General features: G+C 40.1%; 1 protein-coding gene across 1 annotated transcript in view; it reads right to left on the bottom strand.

Annotated features, from left to right (window-relative positions):
• Nucleotides 1-21,594, bottom strand: part of LOC140240886 (uncharacterized) — a 47,901-nt gene extending 26,307 nt beyond the window's left edge. Inside the window, exon 1 of the mRNA XM_072320665.1 lies at nt 18,900-21,594. Coding sequence (XP_072176766.1) covers nt 18,900-21,515 — 2,616 coding nt within the window. The 5' untranslated portion in view covers nt 21,516-21,594. The remainder of the gene's footprint in view (nt 1-18,899) is intronic.
• Nucleotides 21,595-24,559: the final 2,965 nt, after the last annotated feature.

The following is a 24,559-nucleotide window of genomic DNA, read 5'->3' as shown; positions in this document are numbered from 1 at the left end:
TATCTGGAGGAGGTTTGTGAGGCCCAGAGTGGATACTAAGGCATAGCTCTGAAGATTAATTCACTTCCTGTTATCACTGGATGGTGACTAGACGCTCGTTGCACAACAAACTAAACTCTAACGTTGCAGCACAGAATTCTCAATGACTACTTTTGGAAGCAGGCTCTGTCAGATTTCAATGCTTTCGATTTCACTTAAATCTAATTTCACATCAAAAAAAAAAAAAAAAAAAAAAAAAAAGGCAAGTACAACAATGGGATACAGAACAAATGTGTAAGATAACACTTTTAGAAGCAGACTGCTTCTTCATCAAGGAGCTCTGTACACAATAGAATCACAATTGACATTATGATAGGGAAGCTTAAACATTAGTGGAGATCTGTGTTGTAAGGCTGTCCTTATATTAAAGTGTAGTTTTTGTTTTTTTTATGAATTGAAATTTAAGCGATATGAATTTGTATCTTTACTTGTAGAGCTTTTGTGTGTGTGTGTGTGTGTGTGTGTGTGTGTGCATATCTATAAAAGGAGGCTAGAATCGCATGCTTTTATCTTATTTTATTTTTTCAAATCATCTCTTGGGGAATCTTGGTTGGATGGTATTTGCTAATCCAGTAAGACTTGATTTTGGGTGCACATTTGAGCATTTTTCATCACGCCAAATATATCACATGTTCATTGTCAGCTCTTTAGAAAGGGTATTTGCATACAGTGCCTATACTATATCAGGGATGCCATTATCAAAGGCTGGTGCATTTGAAGGGAAAAAAGTACTGTATTCCTCCTAACTTTCCTGCAACGGATGTATAGTACATAATAGCAATACAATTTTGGGGGAAAACCCCATTATTTTCCATGAAACCTGCAGGAATTTTTTTCAAAAAGTAGTACAAAATACAACAAACAGAATATGGCATTGATTCTATCATAAGTTCTCAATGCATAATATGCCCATTACTGGTTGCCAATATATGAACCGACAGGCTACAAAGTTTATGCAGCACATAATACAGAAAATGTTGTTTACAGTTTTTACACTTGGCGAGGGGACACATTTCAGCATCTGAAATGCCAGAAACACTTAAAGATGATTGGAAATACGGTCCACAAAACACAGGTACATAAACACACACAAGAAATATTCTTGCTGCCTGAAAATGGACTGAGAGCGATGACTAGGAGCTATGCGGGGGACATCGCTAGTCGGGTAGTTTCTGGGCCAAGCCTCAGGGGAGGACCAGGACCCAGTCATGTGCAAATGTCTGACACAGCCATGCCATTGTCATTCATTCCCAGGAAATCACTGCCGTTAAAAGATTTGTACCGGTGTTTCCTGGACCCATGCACACATGCTTTGGCAGTCCCAATAGAAGACTTGTCAAAAGGGAATCCAATGACTCCCCAATGGGCTTGTTCTGCTCAGCCAATTAATTTTCGCCACTTCCTCCTAGGGATGGAGGGGGGGGGGGTTAAAGGGACTGTACAGTTCTGGCTGAGATGAGAATTTAGTTTTTAATGTTTTGTGAGATACTCAGAAACCACTCTATGAGATGTCAAAAAGCATACAATTCTAAGGGGAATCAAAAGTTTTATTTGATGAAAATCCATTTTGAAATGACTGATACAATGTATTATATATCCCAAAACAAGGTGAAACAAAGAGATCCTAATAAAAGTCGTGGCCTGTCGCCTTTTATTATTATGGCTTTTTTTTATATCTCAGCCATTTGAAAACCAATTTTCATCAAATAAATGTTGAATCCTTCTTAAAATTACATGCTCTTTCACATTTCACAAGGGGTTTCTCATTATTTCACTTCAAAGGAATGTTACAAACCTGAATCCTCCCCTCAACCAGTACTGTACAGTCCCTTTAACTCTCTCTCTCTCTCTCTGGTAAAAATGAGCACAAAAAGGGGGCAGTCAATGTTTATTCATGCCCTTGCATGTAAAACTCATGACACTCGTAACTGATCTCGAAAGTCACGAGTCATTATATTATAACGTATTTGTTTGGTGATTTGATAAGAAGTCCAAAAGTATCTAGGAACAATAGTAGTCTTTCTTCGTTCAGTGGTTGTAATTCGAGGGGAATTGTTAGGACAGAACAGGAAGTGCACAGGAGCTCTACTAACTGGATCCCAACACAAAATTCCTCATGCAGTCATTGATTCAGTGATCATAGCATACAGACCTTTTAGAACGGTGCTTTAATAATTCTGAGTATTTTCAAGCAACACATAAAACCTTTTGTGCTAGTCTGTGCAAGAAAAACCTGGAATGTTTTGCATAGTAAATAATGCAAAAGAAATTTCAATAATACAAAACTGAGGTATCTAACATAACTTTTTTTTTCCATGACACATGATGACAATATTTTTTTTTTCAACTCTGAACCGACTTTTATACTGATATTGGTCTCATTTTTCATGTGCATATTTTTGAATGACCAAATTCTGTGTCGAGACAATTTACAAGTTTTGACACAGGATGTGCAACATGCTGTATCAAATCTCCTTCTCCACTCTGACTGTGTTTACTTTACTTTGAATCACCAAATTCTGTCTCAAGAGGATTGACAAATTTGACATTGCAGACTTGGCCATGCTTTTTACACTTTTTGTCGCTGTCAATTGTTGTCGTAATTTCCCTGACACCTTGGCCGTACAGGAAGTTGTTGAACAGTATTGCATCCTCTCCTGAAACCACACACTGATTGTGTAGCTGCTGTATAGGCCTACAGTAGGCCCGTTCACAAACAACGAAAATCGAAATTTCAAATTTTTTTTTTCGACCGTTCATACACAGGGAAAAATCGCACTTCGCAGCGAGGAAAGAACGATCAGTGGCCAAACTGCGCATGCGCGAATCTTGCATGACCGAAGACTGACCCCGCAGTCTCAATAGAGTTTCGCACACGCTACGAACGATGGGATTAAAAATACCGATTTCCGAATCTCGATCGCGCTCACACACACGACGCTTGGCAAAATAATCGCGATTATTCTGAAAAATCGCACTAATAGTGCGAGTTGGATCACGATAAGGATCGCGGTAATTAGTGAGATTTTTCTGTCCACACTGGAAAAAATTTCGAAATTTTGATCACGATAAGAAAATCGATTTTTAAATCGCACTTTTTCCCTTGTGTGTGAACGGGCCTAGTATGACATCGATGAACTGAAATCAGGGGAAGTGTCACTTTGCAAAGTGTTGAAATGGAACTTCTGTGTACAAAGTGGGCAGTAAGTCACTTTTTTTTTTTAACATAAAGACTATCATTAATGGCAGCAAAGGTTGATAGAGATCTTGCTTCCTTTTGATCTCATCTTTTCAACTCCCCTCACCGGTAGTTTCCACAGTGTAATCTATTTTTTTTTCTATTCTCTCCTTGAACTTTTATATCACACACTGCTATCACACCTAATCCATCTGTACATGTACACTCTCTTCATGAAGGAATGCAAGAAGGTACGTAGGCCCCTTCACTCTGTGCCTATACACTGTACATGTTCACCATGCCTGCAGGTGTATTCGGACTTAGCAAATGGGTGCAGACCCTGAACCAAGGGGAAAGTTCACACAGGGTAGGCTGCCTACTTTGTATTTCAGGGGCCAACATCAGGCTACCTAAATCACTGTTACATATTTCAAAGGCATAGTGGATTAACAATTTTTTACCACATACTACATTGTTGTTTAAGTGCCAGTCTGTAATTATCATATTTATGCTCTTGCAGGAATACCCAAATGAAATATTAATAGTACTTTATTCCCAGTCGGCAAACAAATTGTATGTTGATTAGCGCAACACTACCAGGGTATTTGACAAGTGGCAACCCCCCCCCCCCTCCAGCAGTACAAAATGACACCTACATGCATGTCATTTACTTTTAAAAAATCCAAAATTGTGATCTACACTGTAAATTGATATGAAAACAGCTTCCCACTCTATTGTGTTGGTCTTTATTGCTCTACTGCCAAAATAACACAAGACTAAAATTCCACCCATACCCTTTATCAAAATTCACAAATGAAAACCTACCAAAGCAAGCAGTGTGATTACTGTATTTGCACACAATTTTATTTTACACAAAAATTCTGAAAGTATCCAGGCTGAAAGAATAACTATGAAAACAACATCGCAAGAGTTCTTTTCATAATTTGCACAAACATCAGCGTTCAGATTTCTTCACACTTTACCATGATAAACAGATGCAGGAACGCCTTTTTTTCTCTCTTTTTTTTTTTTAGAATGTGTATGCAGATGAATGCAGTTGAATACTCCATCATGCTCACTCAACTGGTATTATATGTGACAGATTTTCTCTCCCATTGCCTGTGTATTCATGATTCCTTGCCACTTGCCTGATACAATGACTGAGAGAGAAATCTCTCACGCGGCGTTACATAAAAGAAAGCCACATGGATGGAAACCAACGAAAAACGTTTGAATCCCTTTCACGCTCAGAGAAAACTTTTCTTTCTCCAGATTTTGGAGGTTCACCTTCTTCCAATCATATACCCAAAGAAGTATTACTGCTCCTTGTACCTCACAGCAAGAGCGACGAAACTCAAGGTTAAGTGTGAGCAGAGAGAAAGAACAAAACTTGTGAGTTCTTGGGGTACGGAGGATTACTGCAATTTTGTTCTTTCTTGTGCAGAATCGTTCTTTTGAACCTCAGTCGGGAGACCTTACAGCAAACCTCTTTGTTATTATTTCACTTGTTTGTTATGGGAGAAATGCACATCCCCCCCCCCCCCCGGAAAAAAAAAATACCTGGCTGCTAATGAGGAAGACTTCAAAACTAATGGTATGGAATAGTTTGCAGGTCTGAATATATAAATATGTATTCTCACTCAAGTGGATTGTATAATTTCAATGTCCTTTTTTCACACTGACCTAATCCATTTGTATAAAAAAACATAATAAATTTTGAAAATCCCTTAGTACTGTTGAAAATCCCAGATGCACTTCAAGTACTGTACATACATACCTGACCAAAACTGATGATATGGTGTTATTTGTAGATACTCAAAGGTGAGTAGTGGACTTGAGAAAGAAATGTGAACTTTGATGCGACAGCTACTGTATACCCCAATACGCTACCATGTTGTTGACGGTGATGATGATGATGATGATGATGATGATGATGATGAAAAAGATGATGGCTTCTTGTATAGCATGGGTATCCTCCTTTGAAGAACACTCATGGTGCTTGATCTAGAATGTCTCAATTTCAACATCACTGTTGCTCTGTATGGTATGGTTTCAAGATTTTCAACTTGTCATACTGTAGGCTGTAAAATGTAAAATGTACCTCCCCCTCAAAACAAAACACATTTAAAGGGTGTGTACAGTTCTGGTCGAGGTGAGGATTTAGCTTTCAACGTTTAGCGAGATATTCAGAAACCACTCTATGAGATCATGTCAGAGAGCATGCAATTGTAAGGGGTATCAAAAGTTTATTTGATGAACATCAGTTTTGAACTGGCTGAGACAAACAAGACAAAAACAAGGTGTAATCACTTTTTTGAATATCAGCCATTTGAAAATCAATTTTCATCAAATAAATGTTGAATCCCTCTTAAAATTACATGCTCTTTCATGTTTCATAAGAGGTTTCTCATTATCTTACTATTAAAGGAATATTCAAAACAGGAATCCCCACCTCAATTAGTACTGTACAGTCCCTCTAACATTTTTAGAAACCAGACCAGCATACCAAGACCATTTTTCACTCTAGATAAACTCTATTTTGCAGGAGCAAGACTTTTCAGAACTATTAACACTGGAAAGCAGTTCTGTGACTGAATGGCCTATGGGGGCAATTTCAAAGGGGACAGTGATAAATAAATAGTAAAGAAAACTCTATACAGTGTACTTATCTATGTCATGAATTGTCATATCACAGACCTAGAAAAAATGATGCCTCCGGCACCCTTCGGGCGGAGGCATAAAAAGAGGATATATGGCTTCAATGTTTGTTAATTAAGTCTTCAAATATTTTGACTTTATCCACCCTATCAGATCACCCAGAGAACACTCAGATAACATAAATGCATTAATGTTGCTGACATCAGCATTTGGTGAAATGCCAATTAATCGTAATGATTTGATTTCCTCAAATGGTCAAATTTCAGGCACATCTCTTCCTGTTTATACAGACAAAGGGTTGACATTGAACATGCTAACAGAACAAAGTGCATGAACACCCAATTATAAAACAAAACAACCAAAGCACCATTAATTGATTTACAACTGTACATTGTATGTTACTACCATCACCCAACATTGATTGTTGGATGATGACAAAGATGATCATAAACTGATCATTCTCAGACAGGCTCTCTTGAATTCTCTTGCAAAGTACAAGGTTGAGGCATACGTGCTTGGCAGCTTGACGTTTATGTATTATCCTTCTGACACATTACTCGGAAGAGAATGGTGAATGCCTGAATAACCACATTAAGCCCGGTAGAAGCTTGCATGAATTAATTAAACATTTTGCCAGGCAAAGCACAGGTTATGTCAAGACAGAAAAGTATTTTCATGACTGGTGTACTGCACGATTGCACATTATCTGTATAATTACACAAGACAGGTATACTGTGATGTCACAATGAAATGTCAATTTGTATATTTTGTTTTTGTTTTGGGCTTCTTGTAGCGGAACATTGGTATGCGCCTTCCTTTGTATTACGATTAATTCAATTCCAAACAACACAGAAATTGGTAATAGTGTCCCTATATATATGCGTGGCAGTTCGGGGATGCAACTCTGAACCTGGTTTACAGCACACAACTCTGGAATGTTAAGAATGGAAAGTCTCCCACTATTTTTCGGTGGCTCAATTGATTGAACACTGCTTGTGCGACTGCCGTATGACAATAGAAAAGCACCAGCCCATGAAGGGCCACCATTCTGGGAAAGGGTGGAGGGATTTGGGTTTAGAGAAAAGAGGACTCCATTTACTGCCTTCAATCATACCGTACGAGTTGTACACTGTGCATGTAATGCATTAATGCATACACTACAGTAGTGAGAAATATAATTCTTTTCTCTTCAAATTGCAGACTGGGAATGAAGTCTAATCTCCTTATGTGGATAGGTGTCAATGTTCCCACAATACATGATAACACCAGACTACAGAGAGACAGTATTCACCATGCAGATCAGGTGATTAGAAGGACTAATTAGTAACCAAGGAAATACATGACACATATAACCAGGAATGCTCAACAGGGATGTTGGGAATGGTGCATGTATATAGGTGGATATATATTGTATACGATGTACAATTTACCACTAGACAAAAGTACTGTATCATGTATAAACCACATATTATGCACTATTAGTTGAAGTTGGGCAGTTTGAGTTTTAGATGGCTAAGTCCTCTTTTTCAAATTATGGTCAGGACATTTAATAATCGTCACCAAGAGACAATTTAAAACAAAAAAGGGGATTAAAAATGAGCCCCATGTGAGGGCAAATCCATAAAGTATAGAAACCACATTTTTACAAGATTGTATATCTTCATTTATCATTCTACATGTATCATCTATAATCTATTACCACTGACTATTAAAGAAGAATGAAACCAAAATTGTCTGCTGTACAGTGTAGAGCAAGATATATTGGCGGCATGAAATTTTTGCAAACTGGAGCCGATGGCATCTTTTGCAGCATGAAATTTTTTGAATTTTCACTGGCATTCCGAGTGTATAGTGTAGACAAGGACTTTTGTGTGCATTTCTGATTTTACAGTTATACCTTTTTATAATAAATATATACATTCCCTTGACTAGTTACTGACATATATCATATTAAAAGCAATGTTCCCCCTGCTTTCTGAAAGAGGTTAGTCAAGTGCTCTTTTCATTATGCTGGAAAAGTAAAATAATGTTGTCTTTATATCCTTCTTCATCATATGTGATGGCACAAACTGTACTTTAAATATAAGACTTCTCATGCAGGGATGGCAGCACCAAGATTTTCAAAATTCTGGGGCCCGTTGCATAAAAGTTACAAACATGGTAACTTTGCCATCCAATCGTAACTACCATGGTAACAATACTCAACAGCCAATCAAAATCAAGAATTCTATGGAAGTTACCATTATTGAAACTTTTATGCACCGGGCCCCAGAACTTTTGAACGGATTGTCAGATTTTCCTCAAACTTTCACAGATGTGTTTTAAATTATGCTGCGTTCACTCAATCCAGTATTTAGATTTCATTCCCCTTTAATGCTTTATAAAGAGGCATTTCAAAAACCCTTCACATGAGCTCTTTATTAATACTATAGATACATTGTTTCAGTTGGGTGTTTGCAAGCACCTCTAAATGGTCAAATCTGTAACTATTGTACATTGCCAATATAATAAGATCCTCCCTCCATTGGCCTACAGCCACAACCCCATCTCCCACTACCCCCCCCCCCCAAAAAAAAAAAAAATGTTCCAAAGCCTGTGACTGTGCCTGTTGTGAATGAGCTCATGATAATTTTGTGAATGAGATGAATGGGCTACTGGTACGTACATTACATCTACCTCAAGTGGTATTCTTATTGTGCTATGTATCTGTAAACTGTTTAATATGGGCATGGTGCTTGCATGGTAAGAAATACCACCTGGCAATCATTACAGACTGTGGTATGTTTTACATCTCTGGTATCACTCATGAAACACAAAAACTCTATGAGGAACATCTAAAATACAAAAAGGTAGTGTGTGTTTATTCCGCAAAATATGGACAACCAAGCTTTAATACAAGTCAGCACTCTGTCTTGAAAATACTGTAAAGCCCTTTTTACACTTGTGTTTCTTAACCCCATACTTTCTCTGACCCAGGACTATCGTTAGTCCTGTACCAATTTTTTCAGCTTTTTACACTCGCCAATTAGTCCCGTATTAAGCTCTTGTCCGGGGCTTAGGAGAAAATTGACCTTTTTACACTCATATTTCTTAGTCCGGTACTTTCCAAACCAAATGAATATTTATGATTACGCTGTGCACTGTACACGTACGCACCAGCAGCACTTGATTTCCTCGTTTCTGATTGGTCAGTGGGGGTTGGACTTCGTCTCCGTCGCTTTGCCCCGGATTATTTTTTCGTTCTGTTTACACTCGCTTGCTTGGCACTGCAACTGCGGGGTTAGCACCACAATTGCGGTGCTAACCCTGCAATTTTGCAGGGCCAGATAGTACGGGACTATCGGTTGGGCTAGCCCACTTTGGCAAAAACAAGTGTAAACAGAAAGTGGGCTAAGGAAAGTCCGGTACCAACGGTGGGGCTAAGGCCCCCCCCCCCCCCCCCTTAGCCCCACTGTTGATACGGGACTAAGCAAAAATTTGCAAGTGTAAAAAGCCCTTAAATGTTGAAATTTTCGCACATTTCATGTGACCAGAAACGAGAGCAAAAACAAAAGAACATAAATATTTTTGTTTGCTGTATGAACCACTGTATGTAACGCCTTGATTATTCTGCATTAAAACATGCGAAATTCATTTTAATTGGCAGAGCGCAAAAATGACTAACTCAATAATATCCACTTTCACGGTAAGCAACTATGACATGTAGGAAGGACAATCCCCTTGAAGACAAGTTTCCTCCCCTCCCCCCCCCCCTTAGTGCAAGTTACCAACGCATGCAGTTCAACCACTCATTTGAAAATCTTGCATTTATTGCAAAAACTTTGCAAATAGTGACACAGCCCCACTGGTCTTGACCTTTCAAATAGAGCATACGGTAAAATCAACAAACCATTTGAGGACAAATAGTATATTAAAAGAATGAAAAACTGGCATTGACCACTCGGCCCACATATTCCTCCCCCCCCCCCCCCCAAACACACACACACACACACACACACACACAAAGGAATGTAGCAGAAAAGAAAAAAAGATACTGTGCTTCAAAACATAAAGGACATGGTCAGGTTAACCTTTTGAAAGAGAAAAAACAACCCAGTACACCATACGCCATGCATCAGAGTGCAGCTTTCAGAATACAAAGTTACAACACAATGGGGAGAGTACAGTGTATACCACAGTTTCAGTCAAAAGTCTCTCCCTTTTTCTTTTCTTTTTCTTTTTTTAGTACATACGTCATAGAGAACTTTGATGCTCCCCCACAAACTACCTAGACAAAGCGCTACATATTATGACCTATAAACGTGTACAGTGTAACTATAAAATATTGGCAAAGATGAACAGCCTACATGCAAGAGGAAGAGTTTTGAGTATAATGAAGACAAATTGAACAATTAAAATACAGAACATTTGAAGACGGACAAGGAGGAAAATATAGTTGAAGGAAACAGGAAAAAAATGTTTCTTTGTGCTGATCTGTTTTTTCGTCTGAAATTACAAAATGCATAAGAGTGCTGAACAAGGCCACTTCCTAATGCTAATGAAGAGAAGGCCCAACTGGTCGCCTTGAAACACATTGATCTGTGTGTATGTGAACGGCCAGCTTTGTTATTGAGGGCATTGTGGCCGGGTTCGTGAGAAAGGGAACAGGGCTGACCAGTTGGGTGCCTTTTGAGAGGACCTTCGGCGAACAATGTCCGGACAATGAGGTGGAACTCGGTTTGTCCCCCCCCCCCCCTCATGATTTGTAGCATGTGTTAGCAGCCAGTGAAGTGCGTGCACAAGAGGATAGAGAACCAATTGATGTGAAATTCCAAAGTGTTTCAAACAAAGTTGCCTTCGAAGATCCAAACACACCGTGAAAATACAGTCACAACCACCCTGTTGCTTTGCTACTGAAAGTTACAGTCAGACTGTTGGAAGTATAGCACTCTTGGACAGCCAATCTCATGCAACTTTCTCAGAGCGCACACAGACAGGAGGGGGACAGGCACATGAACTGTCTGCAAGCAACAAAAGTCCCTTTCACAAAGTGCTGTTGAGGGCAATAGAGGTGTCAAACACACACACACACGATGGGATACTTCTGGCATCTACTTCTGGTTTCTATTACAGCATATGATGTACAAACAGAGCAAAACAAGGCCCTGGTGGGAGGATCTGTCAACAAGAATTTGGTCCTGGAGTGTTTGTAGATGACATCATTTTTATGAGACGCTCTTCTATAGACATGAAGTTACTCTGCGTCCAAACCAACCATTTGCAACACTTCACTGAGGTCCTTCCTTATTGCGTAACCGGTAATCATATGCAGACCTTCTAAAAAAAAAAAAAAAAACATTTTTTTTTTCCTGTCTTCAGATAGCCCTATGGAGTCAGCATTGTAAACAATCTATAAAAGAGTAAAAAAAAATAGGCTCTCAGTATTTGCCCTGCACAAGATAAATCCCCTAGTGATGGCATGTTAATGGCTAGACATACAGTGTAGACTTCAGGAACGATGTCAGAGTAAAAATAATTAGTGGTATAAATGGGAACTCAGACTTGGAGTGGATAATCTTCTATCCCTTTTGAGATGAACAGATTAACAAATCCACATAGCTAACATTAAAAGTTTCCTATGATAAGTGAAAGCACCCACACAAGCACTGGTACACATACATAAATTTGTTATTTGGATCCTTTTGAATTTATCCCTACGGTAGCCTTTATAATAATAATAATAATGATAATAAAAAAAAAAACAGGAGAGGTACATCATATAGAGAGATGATAAACTTCTAAGGCAGATATTTATAGTATGCATTTTATAGGTTAAGAGCAGCACCACTGTCGATAATGATAATAACAATTATGCACTTGTCAATGTAATGACGCACCCCACTACCCCGGACATGGGTGCGTCATGGTCATTTTTTGACTGACCACATGGGATTTTTGACGGACACCAGTCACTTTTTTGACGGACAAAATGCTGCAAGTGACGAACACCACAGTCACTTTTTTGACGGACAACACGTTGAAAGTGACGCACACCTCGGTCACTTTTTTGACGGACATCCTCGGTACATTTGACGCACCCCCGAAAATACTGAAACGATTTTTGCACACGTTTTATTCAAGCAATTTCATTTTCTTTTGGTTCGTAAACATAATTCGTTAAAGTTTCGGCAAGTTTCCCTTACCCTGGCCCTGTAAGCACCTTACCGTCATTCACCGTACATCACGCTGCTGCATGGTACGATATTCCGTACATACATAGTATGTATTCTGTGCATGCAATCCATACATGACAATCACATGTGTGCAGATGCGCTGTGTGTGCGGCCATTGCTAGTCCGGCGGATGCATACTGCAGCGCAGGTACACACCACGCCACGGCATTCCCGCGAGTATACACAGCCCAGTCGCTGTACGTAGAGATTCGCACAGCGTACTAACAGCGTCGCGCGTCTCGTCGGGCTAATCCAGCGATCAGATATTGGCATGCGGCAGGCAGTTTCTTCTGCTGCCGCTTCTTTTACTGTCAAAAAATCGCCTTTGTCACCACAGAACATTATTTAGACGCACATTGTCTTGGAATATAAACAAACTTTCTTCGATAGCAATGTGTGTTGGTGTTAATATGTAATAGGCACTAAGTGTTCGACAGTAAGGTTGAAATTGTTACATCGCTAAACAGTCCCTGGTTTGAGATTGAGTATGCGTGATATCATGGGTTTGTTGGATAGAAAATGTGAGGAGAAAGGGTGGCTTTTAAATTATTTGCTTGCCAGATTCTGGCAAGCATTTTTCCCTCTTGTTCCAAAACGCTTCCCGACTTTGATTTTCACTTGCCGCGGGAAAACGCTCACTGTAATTTCACTCGCGGTACGTGTATACGGTACTGGTAGCGAGCAAAAATGCGTGCAGTTTTCCATGGCCAAGTGACGCACCCCTCGGTTCAGAATAATGCGTGTTATTTTCCATAGCCAAGTGACGTACCATGACGCACCCCTCGGTCAAAAATTTGACCGACAATGATGGGATTTTTACGCCCCCCTCGGTCAAAAATTTGACGGACAAAGCTGGTAAAATGACGAAAACCTGGGTCACAAATTTGACGGACCAAACGAGGAAATGACGCACCCATGTCCGGGGGTAGTTGGGTGAGTCATTACATTGACAAGTGCATTATGTCACAACCAATGCAACTCAGGACTTTGACCAAGTAAGAAATTCAATGAGAGGAACAAAAGAAATAGATTAGCAAAAAAAAAAATTGCCATACACAGCCATTCAATCACACAGGAAATTAAAGAGCAACAGCTACCCAATATGCATCTAACGAATACTCCAATGTCGTGTATCATGTTTATTTCAATAGGAAGGGTGAAGTCACAGAAAGCAGTTCAATGTTCAATTTGCAATCTAGATCTGCATTATGAACCATCGACCCAAATCACTGTTTTTAAACTTTAATTTGATTGAATAGAATTTTAACATTTTGATGGTTCTATTTGTTTGAATGAATAACTTTCTGATTTCTTTTCTTTTCTTTTCGGTTACTAATTCATTAGCATGGTGATTTTTTTTTTTTTTTTTTTGCATTATGTGTCGCTCTCAATAGTGGCAGCATTTAATTCTCAAAACTTTTGCATGTTGGATTTTTCTTATGTGCCTAAAAAAAAAAAAAAAAAAAAAAAAAAAAAAAAAAAAAAATCACAAAACAGTCAGAAAAAGTTCGCCAGTTGTACAAAGTAATTTCTGAAACTGAGCCATCACAATGCGACACAGTGTCTTTAACCTACGACGTATCTCTTCAGCTGGGTAACACATGACTACCAGACTAAAGCAAACTTCCAGTAGTTTCCTACCTGGATGTACATGCATGGTAGACATGAAGCTCAACCAAGTGAAAGCTGACTTGCATCAATACTGAGATCAATACAACCTGTCTGCATGCCATATGAATTTCCCATTATTCTACAGAGACATTTCCCTCCCTGAAATGTTGCAGTTGTTGGTCTGCCTATATAGTATCAGGTGCCAATGTTTATAGGGAGAAGCAGCTCACATGATCATTATAGAGTCAAACCTGTCTAGAGTGGCCACCCATGGGGGATCTTAAGAGTGGCTGTTATAGACAGGGTTCTTTGACCTTTCTCCCCAGGGGAATTTCCATTAGTGGCCGCATATGACAGGTGGCCGCTCAGGCAGGTTTGACTGTACTTCTTGACGTGACACGCTCCTTGCTTAATGCTTTATAAATAATCTGATTTGATAAAATCAAGATATAAAAGTAATATACTACGACTGTTCACAGTTCAAATGCACAATGAATTCAGTGCATGAAGCATCATGATGGTGTCCCATAACTCCAAAGTTATAAAATTCTAAAAATTTTGAAAAAAAAAGAGAAGGGTTGATATCGTAAAATGCATACGCTGCAATGTATCCACTGTATTGCTTTATTTTTTTCCTAATCAGCCTAACTGAGAAATTCGTCGAGTAACAAACTTTCACATCTACTATTAAGTGCTCCTTACTTGCCGAAAAGTGACTTCTGGTGCCAATGGCATTCTGTATTGAAAACATCCTTAATTCCCTTTCCTTCAATATAACCTCTAGTCTACTGGACAGAGACTCCATCAGACAGGAGTTGATCTTCAGTATACAAATCCTGGATTTCACGCTTCAAGCTGCACCAGAAATTCCCTGAAAAACGACAGGAAACTTGCTAACACTACACATCTACACTTCTATACATTATTTGACCTTGCCACTTCACACAAACAAAATATGTACGAAAATTCGTGGCTTTAGTTCGAGCGGGTGGCAATAACACGCATCACCACTCATTTCTGAATGATAATCTTTGTGACGTAAAATATGGGCTGATCGTTTATTACATGGTATCACCAACAATGATTCATTTGGTTTCTCGTCCTTTTCATCACGAGGCCAAAATAAACACGAATAGCAAACCTGTCAATTGTCAAAAGTTATTTGTTTTCATACTCAGCAATCATTCTGGTAGCCCACAAAACTATGTATGGCCAGCACATCATAATTGGTTCAGTGTAACCATTGGATACACTAACTAGAGAAGAATGCTTGACACCAGACATTTTTTTTTTCATTTATTTATTTACCTTCTTTTTTTAGCCTGTGTGGTAATAACATGTCTGCTGGTAAGGCATAGATTGTGCCATTATTAACAACTTGTATGTCAGTCTGCTAATGTTGGGGTGAATGCAAAAATTTCTATCCTGTTTAGTTTGATCCCTTGACAATCAGGAACATGACTGAGCAAGACAGTGGAACCTACACTTCTACTGTATAATGCAGAATACATTTCTGTGAGTATAGCTGATGGTGAGTGAACATCTTGAAATGATATTATTGTTAATCATCACCATCATCACCATCATTTATCTTTTTCTATTATGGCAAGTGGAGTGCCAATTTGGCACTTTTCACCATCAATTTGAAAATCTTTGCATAAAGTGAGACTTTGCAACATGAACATAATCTTCATGGATTATCTACAAACTCTCCGCATCAGAAGTATAACGCGAGTTTGCAACCCCACTGATACAGTGTACGTAGGTTTGCATTCAAGATTGAAGATCTCAACTTGTTTTGTTTTTCTTTTTTATACCATTCAATTATTCACTTATGCTGAAAAAATGAAGTTGGAAAGCCACTTTATAGGTTTAAGACAGTGGTCATACGTTATTTTTGATTTTCTGAGAAACACACAATAATGCTGCATGTTACTGTCTGCATAGTGACATAGATGTACAGATACAAGTATCACCAGACATGTACAAAGTTTTTTTGTAGGCCCTACAATGTACAAGTGTACAAAACTTTTCTTTCATCATTTCGTATGAATGCAAACTATCAGCTACACATGCATGTGCCCTCTATACTAATTGCATTTTAGTGCAATGGAGACTACACTGTATCAATCATATGGCCACATGAGAGTTTCTTCAAGACATGGAGAGATACACATTTTGTATCAAGTCTGTCACGCTCACTCTTCTCCACCGCTTCCCCCCCCCCCCCCACCTCATAACAGTGGCATTTATTTCCTCCTTCACAAACTGAAACTGACACTATGGCATAGTCTGGGAAATAAGCTGAAGCATAAAGTACAGACTTAAGTCACATATGATGCACCACGCGTTACCCCGGGGTACCGTAGTACCCCGGATTACCGCGTTGTGTAGCGCCACCTCACGTCCATTCGAGAACAGTCAGAGAAAAATGCATGCACTGTGTGCGTGTACATAGTCCTTCCCATGCCACTGCATGTTATATAGCGAGGTACCCGCACCTCGTCAGGGGCCCGAATACCGTCACCCCGCTTAAAATTGTTTTAAGCGCACTAAACAAAAATTTATGCCCGGGACTGTGTTCAGTATGCTTGAAACTTGGCAGGGCCAAGCAAATTTTGGTGAAAACCGAACAGTTTTTCGCGAAAATCGGAAATTTTAATCGGAATAGGACCCTACGTGTTATAAGTATCACCACTGTCCCCGCACGCATCTTTTACGTGTATGTCTATGGGAGCATCACGGTCACCCGCACTCGTCTTTTACGTGCTTTGTCTATGGGAGCGCGGGTGACGAGTTGCGGGCCCCTTCCTTAGCGCACAGCTATTTCGCATCGTTCGCGTTTGACGATGATAGCTGCTAATTTTCGATATCGATAAGTGAGTTTGTGATTCCATTGGAATTTTCAGCATTTTTCCTGTATGTGAGTTGGATTTCAAAGAATTTCAGTGGCGAAATGTGATTCAAATATGCGCAAACATTAACTATGACGAGGTGCGGGTCACCCAAGTATACTATGCAGCTGCGATACCACTAGCGTGTGCTTTAGTGTAGTGCAGTGCAGTGGCTAGCCTGCGCTAGCTCCAGCACCAAAATAATTTCCTCTTTTTGGCACCCAGGGTACAACCTTTTTAAAAAAATAAATAATTCAACAAAATGGCTGATCTTTATTTGGTACCCCGGGATACCATTTATGTCATCATATGTTGACACAATATGAGCATGATATTCAACATATCATGCTGTTACAAGCAGGGACTACGTGTAATTAATCCAATTGTTCGACTTTGATATCACTTTGTGTCAGCGGCAGTTTTTTCTCCAAGGAGAGGTGACCTCGGCAAGAACAAGCAAATCCATATTACAGCATGCAGGATTCTAGTATCAGAAATACCCTTACTGACTTTGATACTAAACATTTGCTTTGCTCAATGAGATCACAGACTTATCATGCTTCAACATTTGAAACGCACGCAAACTTACTTAACAAGATAGGGTCTATCCCATTCAATCTTGTAGCCTGGATTTGGGACAGAAGGGCTTGCCTGGATTGTCTGACTAGTCTTGTCTGAAGGCTATGAGTTCCTTTCCTACAAATAGTTCTTCCATATTGTACACTGTGTTATGGTCAATGGTCAATATAAAATACAGGAATGGGGGAATTGCATGATGGGGGGGGGGGGACCTCCCACAGCACTAGCTCTGTTTCAGAGTTGTCTATGTCCTTTCCTTCTCCCACTCGTCCCAGGAAACAAAAAGAAAAAGCAGGCTAGCATCACATCATTTTGATGATTCCAACACTAACAGGCACTTCAAACAGCAATTTTATGCCTATTTATTTGTCTGGGGCAACAGATATATTCACTATTATTGTTACGCAAGTAGAAAGAATTGATACTTGCATGTATGGGATGCCTGCACATACAATACTGTTTTACAATTTGGAAACCGGAGCAGCAATTTGTAATGCTCTACATTTTAATGGACCCCTCATCCCTCACCCCCCCCCCCAAAAAAAAAAAAAATTAAAAAAAGGTCTTCTTTCAAGTGCTACATTTGTACTACCGGTACTTTTCCTACCTGCTATCACCCGAAGAAAAAAGACCTAGACATTAAAATAGACTAGAAAGTTGAATGAAAACTTAAAGGGAAAGTAAACCCAAAAAGCAATGTGGATTGAGTGAAAGCAGTAATATTAATAGAGCACATCAGTGAAAATTTGAGGAAAATCGGGCAATCGATGCAAAAGTTACGAATTTTTAAAGTTTTGGTGTTGCAACTGCTGGGTAAGGAGACTACTAGAGGTTATGACGTATGAGTGGACTACAATATAAAGAAAATAAAAAGGGAATTCAATGAAAATTCATTTTTCATGAAAATTACATATTCCATCAACTTGATACTGACATATGTTAGGGGTAGCACTTATTTCCCCTGCTTTCTGAAAGCGGTTAGTCAAGAACTCTTTCATTTTGCTAGAAAAGTGAATTTTTGTGGAATTCCTTTTATATTTCCTTTACATGTATATTGTGGTCCTCTCATACGTCATAACCTCTAGTAGTCTCCTCATCCAGCGGTTCCAACACCAAAACTTTAAAAATTCATAACTTTTGCATCGATTGTCCGATTTTCCTCAAACTTTCACTGATGTGTTCTACTAATGTTGCTGCTTTTACTCAATCCACATTGCTCTTTGGGTTTGTCTTCCCTTTAATGTTCTTTTTGAAGGACATTAGAGTTGGTAGATGTTCTGCTCTTCCTTTCTGTCACATCTGACAAGACTTTTTTTTCTTCTTTCCTGTGTTCAAGATCGAAAATACACTCAAGTATTACATTTAACAGTAATGTGGTACTTACAAAATCTGCAATCAGGTAAATTCTGGTAAGAGTCTTTGATAAGTTTGAATTTCAGAGACTCTATGTTCTTCTGGTTTTTTTCACTCACACTATTGGTATTGATGACAGACGTAATCTTACACCATTCATAGCTGATATAGAGTACCAGAGTGTGATGTCATAGCCATTCATCACCATGGAAACTGGTTCTTAACAATCTCACCTGGCCAGAATATCTGTGAACACTTTTATTGCTAACCATGCTCGCACACTGTTTCCAACCCAAGCTATAACAAGAGACTGTGACATCATTACTTTGGTACTCTACAAGCATTGAAGAGAAAGGGGAATCCATGTGCTCTTACCTTTTTAGAACTCTTGCTCCCTTTCTTCAAGGCTGATGGTTTTCCAGATGGTGAGTTGTACCCAATCATGTCCACCTTCTCAAACTTCTTCACGTTTTTCTTCTTATCCTCGCTTTTTGTTGCACCCCCTACGGCAATCAGGCGCGAAGGGTTCGCATTGCCCGCACTCGTCACTTTCTCCTTGGGCTTGTTGTCTTGCACCGCTATGACACTTATTCCACTCCCAGCATCTTTCGATTTTGTGGGACGGAGTTTGATACTACCAAAGGGGCTGGCAGTCACCCCTCCCGAGTCTGAATCCCCTTTTCCTTTGTTCGAGTCCGATGAAGTACTGCTAGAGCTGGCTTTCCTCATATCTGATGGCTTGATGATATCCTTGAGACCTTCATCCTTAGACTTGGAGCTAGTCTGTTGGCTACCAAAATTTCTAAACTGGTGTGGGTAAGGAATAGCATTTTGATCCCCTGCGGCAGGCGATGGTTTATCTGATTTCTTTTCTTTGTCTTTCACTGCGTCACTTGTCTTCACTACTGTTTTTACACTCCTTGCCTGATTACCACTAGACGGCTTGGCCACTCCAGTACTATTGCCACTGTCTGTTTCTTCCCCTTTGAACTTTGTCTCTTCTTTAAAGCTTGTTTTTTCTCCTTTGAAGCTCGTCTCTCCTCCTTTAAAGCTTGTCTGTTCTGCTACACCCACTGGAGAAGGACCAGCATTTGCTATTAACTTACTCGCAGGCAGCTTTTCTTTGGATGTCACAACGGGGACAGAGCTTTCCCTCTTGTTGGAACTGGGAACATCTTTCTGCTTTGATGATGGAACATATTTGGGGTCCCTAAAATTTGTCGGGTATTCAATTTCATTTTGGACTTCACTCTTTCGGACAGCTGACGGTGTAACATTTTCTGTCGGCGGTTTTCCATCGTCACTCTTGACGCTTGCTGTGCTTGATGTTGAACCATTGACCGTTGCTGGTGCAACAGGTGCCCGCCTCTTTGAGGGCTGCTGTTCTCCTTGGCTCACCTCAGCGCTCCCCTTCTCAACTTCCTCTTTACTAGAATCCTTGTTTAGTCTCCCCCGACGTGGAGAAACAGGGGTTTCGAGCGTCAGCTCAATAACCTCGTCCTCATCCAGGATGGACGATGACCTCACCAGCTCTCCTCGGCGCTTCTGTAACGGACCCTCGTTGGTCAGACTAATGATTGCACTTGCAGAAAGATCGGATGAAGGCTTTTGTCGCTGGGGAGAGCCCTTCCCAGCACTTGGAAGACTTTTGCTTTCGCTAGACACTCTACTCTTGGCATTTTCCCTTTCTCTCTCTTTTGCTTTTGACGATGCCTTCTCTTGCTTGTTGTCAACAAATGTCTTACTGTTTGTGTCATTCTTTTTCTGCTCTGCAACCTTAACTGATGTCTGTTCAGGACTTTGCTGACTGCTTGAGTTGGTTTGTTTTGACCCTCCTACTACAGCAGGAGTGACTGAAGGTATCTTTGCATTAGCAGACGTTGGCTGGGTCTGATTTGGTTTGCTATCTGAAGGCTTTGCACTTCCACTAGAACTTCCAGAATTTTGTTGGGAAGCTTGACTCACCGATGGGGCCTGAGGTTTACTTGTCGCAGGGCTGCCAAACAAGGTTCGCAGTTCAGATATACTTGTCCTCTTTTGAGCATCTTTGCTCTGTTTTGACACACCACTGCTTGCAGTTTCTGATGTCTTATGGCTTTCACTTTGTGCAGCATCTGCTCTGGCTTTTGCGGTGTCTTTGGATGAGCTGGTTGCTGAATCACTTACAACTTTTGTCGGAGCCTCAGGTTTAGATTTTGGCACATCACTCTGAAGATTTTCTTTTTGCTCAGCACGCGCAGACTGTTTCACATTTCCATTAGTAGTACTGATCTGGGACTGCTTCCCTGCAGATGGTCCACTTTTGTTTGTCTTATTACTGGATTGTGGTACTGATGATACACTGTCTTTTGATGATATTGATGAGGCAGGTGCTGCTGTTGCCACAGTCTTTTTACTTGTGCTTGTTGAGGCTGACTTTTCACCTGCTAATGCAACCCCAGAAACACTACCACCAGATACATTTGATGCTATTACACTAATCTGTGATCCACCTTTCGGGGGAGGTGGGGCTTTCCTTTTCTTCCTCTCCAATTTCAGGAAAGGATTATCTTGGACAGGAGTGCAATGTTCCTCCGAAACACCACTAGGTTCGGCAGCCTTGCCTCCAGCAGATTTACGGGAGCTGTCGGTCTCGTCTTGGCCAACCTTTCCGTGGCTTGCCAATAATGACTCACCACCACCACCACTGCTTGCACTTGGGGCGGAGCCGTTGGCGAGTGTCTGCGGCTGCTTACCCGCCGACGATTGTGAATCTTTCTGCGCCGGCGAGCCGGCAGATGAAGATAGGTTGACTTCATTAGCGACCTTGTTTTTGTCAATAATAATAACAGTTTTGGGTTGTTCGGCGTGCCTTTTCCATGCTGGTAGAGCGGCTAACCGCCTCTCCTCCTCCTCTCTCTGCCTTCGTTTTTCCTCCTCCTTCTTGCGTTGCTGCTTTTGCCGCAGAGCAATTCTCCACTGCGGAATCGACATTTTGTCAGTGAGAGTCATCAATAGCGGTTGTAACACGATACGAGGAACTGATAAAACAACATTTAGTACGATGACGATATCATGCCTTCGCCCCTCTCCTTCCTCACGAAAAAAAGAAAAGAAACAAAAGTGTTTAGCCACCTATCTTCTGGTATCTTTATCGGTCGGCAACCACTGACTTTATGTCCAGCCCTCCTCGTTCCGCACGTCGGTTGCGATACACGCTTCTCTGCCGCCGCCGGTGGTGCCGGTATATAACGGGTTATGTGATGTGTATGGTGATGATGGCAGCGTTTGCTTCTGTGAACAGAACACCAACCACGAACGATTGCAGTGTATACTAGTAGTTTAGCATGTGAATGCCACGTAAAATCGCATTGCACGGAGAGGAAGGATTTACCCTTAGCCGCTCGTCGTCGTCAGGAGGCGTGACGACAAACCGTAGATTTGTGTGTGTGCGTGTGTTGTGTGTATGTGTGTATGCATAAAAGTGTCTGCTAATGTAGGGCAAAGGCTGCGTCGCACCGGTCGCACCATGGTCGCACCATGGTCGCACAGACAGATTCTCGCGCAGCAACCGGCCATAGAAGCCCGTTGACTCACTGCGTAACGACTCGCTTGACAGAGCAGCCCCTTTGACATGTTTGATCGCCAAAGAGCATCCAGTAGATTCAAACACACAGATCGATTACCTCATTTTCGACGCTGAGGCGAACTGAAGATAGCCACTGATTTATATTCGCATTCATAAGTATGGTGGAGCTCAAGCTTGCTATACTGGTACATATTGTTTCAAGTTCAAGTTTCAAGTTTCAAGTTTTTCCTTCGTTACAATATATTATACATTGAATGTGTCAACTAACAAGAGATAATAAGCATACAAATATAATAGAATACACTGGTTAAAGCAGAAAAAAGAAGAAAGACTAGGAGACCCTATATAGAAAAGCAGAGCTTGTGAAATTAGGGGTCCTCATAGTGTGTTAAACAACTAATTAAATACAAGAGTTTCTAAAAAAAAACACCAACAACTATATAACTATAACAAGCAAGGGGGTATAGATAGAGAAAAAAAAACTATTTACAAAAGGGACATAACATAAAACAAACACCGTTATAGAGCAAAAAAAAAAAGAAGGAACAAAAGCAAGTAAATGAATGATGCGTAATTCACAAAACAACAAGGGGGGGGGGATAAGTTGGCTACGACTGAGAAGACAAAAGAAAGTCCGCAGTTCTCTAAACAAAGGTTATGCAGCAACAAAATAATGAACTGTTTAGAATACCATAATTAAAAAAGGTAACACAGCAATTTAGAGTGTAAGTTTACGAGTCAAGCGAGTAATTACTTAAAGTATAACTTCAGTTGGTTACAGCTCGTTATTCCGAAGGCTCTTCAGTCCGAAGATTCGTTATTCCGAAGGTTCGTTATTCCGAATTTCATTTTCGGATTAACAAATCTTCGGAATAGCGAACCTTCAGAATAACACCACAAATGTTCGGATTAACGAACCCTTTTTCATTTTCTGATTAACGAACCTAGTAGGGAATTTGTGTGTTTCGGATTAACGAACCTTCGGAATAACGAACCTTGGCGGAATAGCGAACCTTCGGAAAAACGAACAGCACCCCGTTCAGTTTACGCATAAAGACAGATATACTGACAGCACAGGTAATGCTCGAATCTATAAAGAATTCCAGTCGTAATTGTATTACTAAAATGAGTTTTTTTTTTTTTTTTTAAGTTTAAAGATAATTTGATAGCGCGAATCCACGAAGTAATATTACGCAATTTTAAAGTAACTGTCTGCAAAAGAACTTCTGGATTTTAAAAATACTGTAGAGTCATCTGCAAACAAAATAAAGGAAAGTACATCAGAAGAATATTGAAAATCATTTATAAATAAAACAAATAAAAGAGGGCTTAAAAGGGATCCTTTGACTCCATATATGTTCAATTGTGACATTTTATCAACAAAGTGCAATACAGCGTGAGTGGTAGTATGCCTTTCCTGAAATCCAAATTGGAAATTTGAATAATTTGATTCCCTCATCTTACATTATAGTTTGAAAAGCAAATTATGAGATGAGGGATGCATGGTTTCAATCCTTTTTCTATGACGAGCTCGCGAAAATGGGACAAACATCCTGTAAAATGAACAAACCTTATGAGCACAGCAAAGACCTCGCAATAGAATGGAATAAAAACAAGTAGTGGGATTTGTTTTGCCAAATAAACATGAACATGAACCTAAAAGAGATACGTCGATGATGCAGTATATCACCTTACAGTTTCACACTGGAGTGTGAAAAAAGGAACTGTGGTCATAAAAAAAAAAAGAATGTTTCGGTACTAAGTGTATTATGTAGCAAAGGCTAGTTCTGCCATTAAAAAGAATACAGTGACACAGCAGATACTTGTTATTGTAATGACACAGCAGATACTTCTTGTTATTGTATTCTTTTTTTTAATACCATCAGAACAGCTTTTGTAAATGCAAGTTGGGATCGCGAGACGTAGTTAATAGGGGAACATGGGGCAAGATGGGACACGGGGCAGACTGATAAAAAGCACGCTGTCAGGAAGCCATCTTTACGCTCTGTGAAGCTGAGATTCTCTTGAGCTTTGGTGGACAAACGCAAAAATTGATGACGGCAGAATTTCTGCAGTTAAGAAATGTATAGTATCCCTGGCATAGATGAAGAAAGGTAGAACGTTGATATCGTGTGGTTTTTATAGTATGTACTTATTATTAAACATCAAGTTTATTTCACAAAATATAGTCAGACTGTAAATTGCATAGAGCTTAGAAGTGTAGTGTGTGTGTGCATGCTGGGGCAGGATGGGACATCCACCTCGGGGCAGGATGGGCGGGTGTCCCATCTTGCCCCATCATATTTGATGTGGTTAATGTATATGCTTTATTCATTTTTTTTTCAGTTTCAGAATGGTCCGGAATTACAAAAGAAAGAGCGACCGTTTCACGTGGAACACGGAATTAATATGCGTCTCCATTGTTTGTCCCATCGTGCCCCACGTACTATGTGGGGCAGGATGGGAC

This window comes from Diadema setosum, chromosome 17 (genome assembly GCF_964275005.1).
Source record: "Diadema setosum chromosome 17, eeDiaSeto1, whole genome shotgun sequence".
In the NCBI taxonomy this organism is placed as follows: Eukaryota; Metazoa; Echinodermata; class Echinoidea; order Diadematoida; family Diadematidae; genus Diadema; species Diadema setosum.
This window is presented reverse-complemented; position numbering and strand designations above follow the sequence as displayed.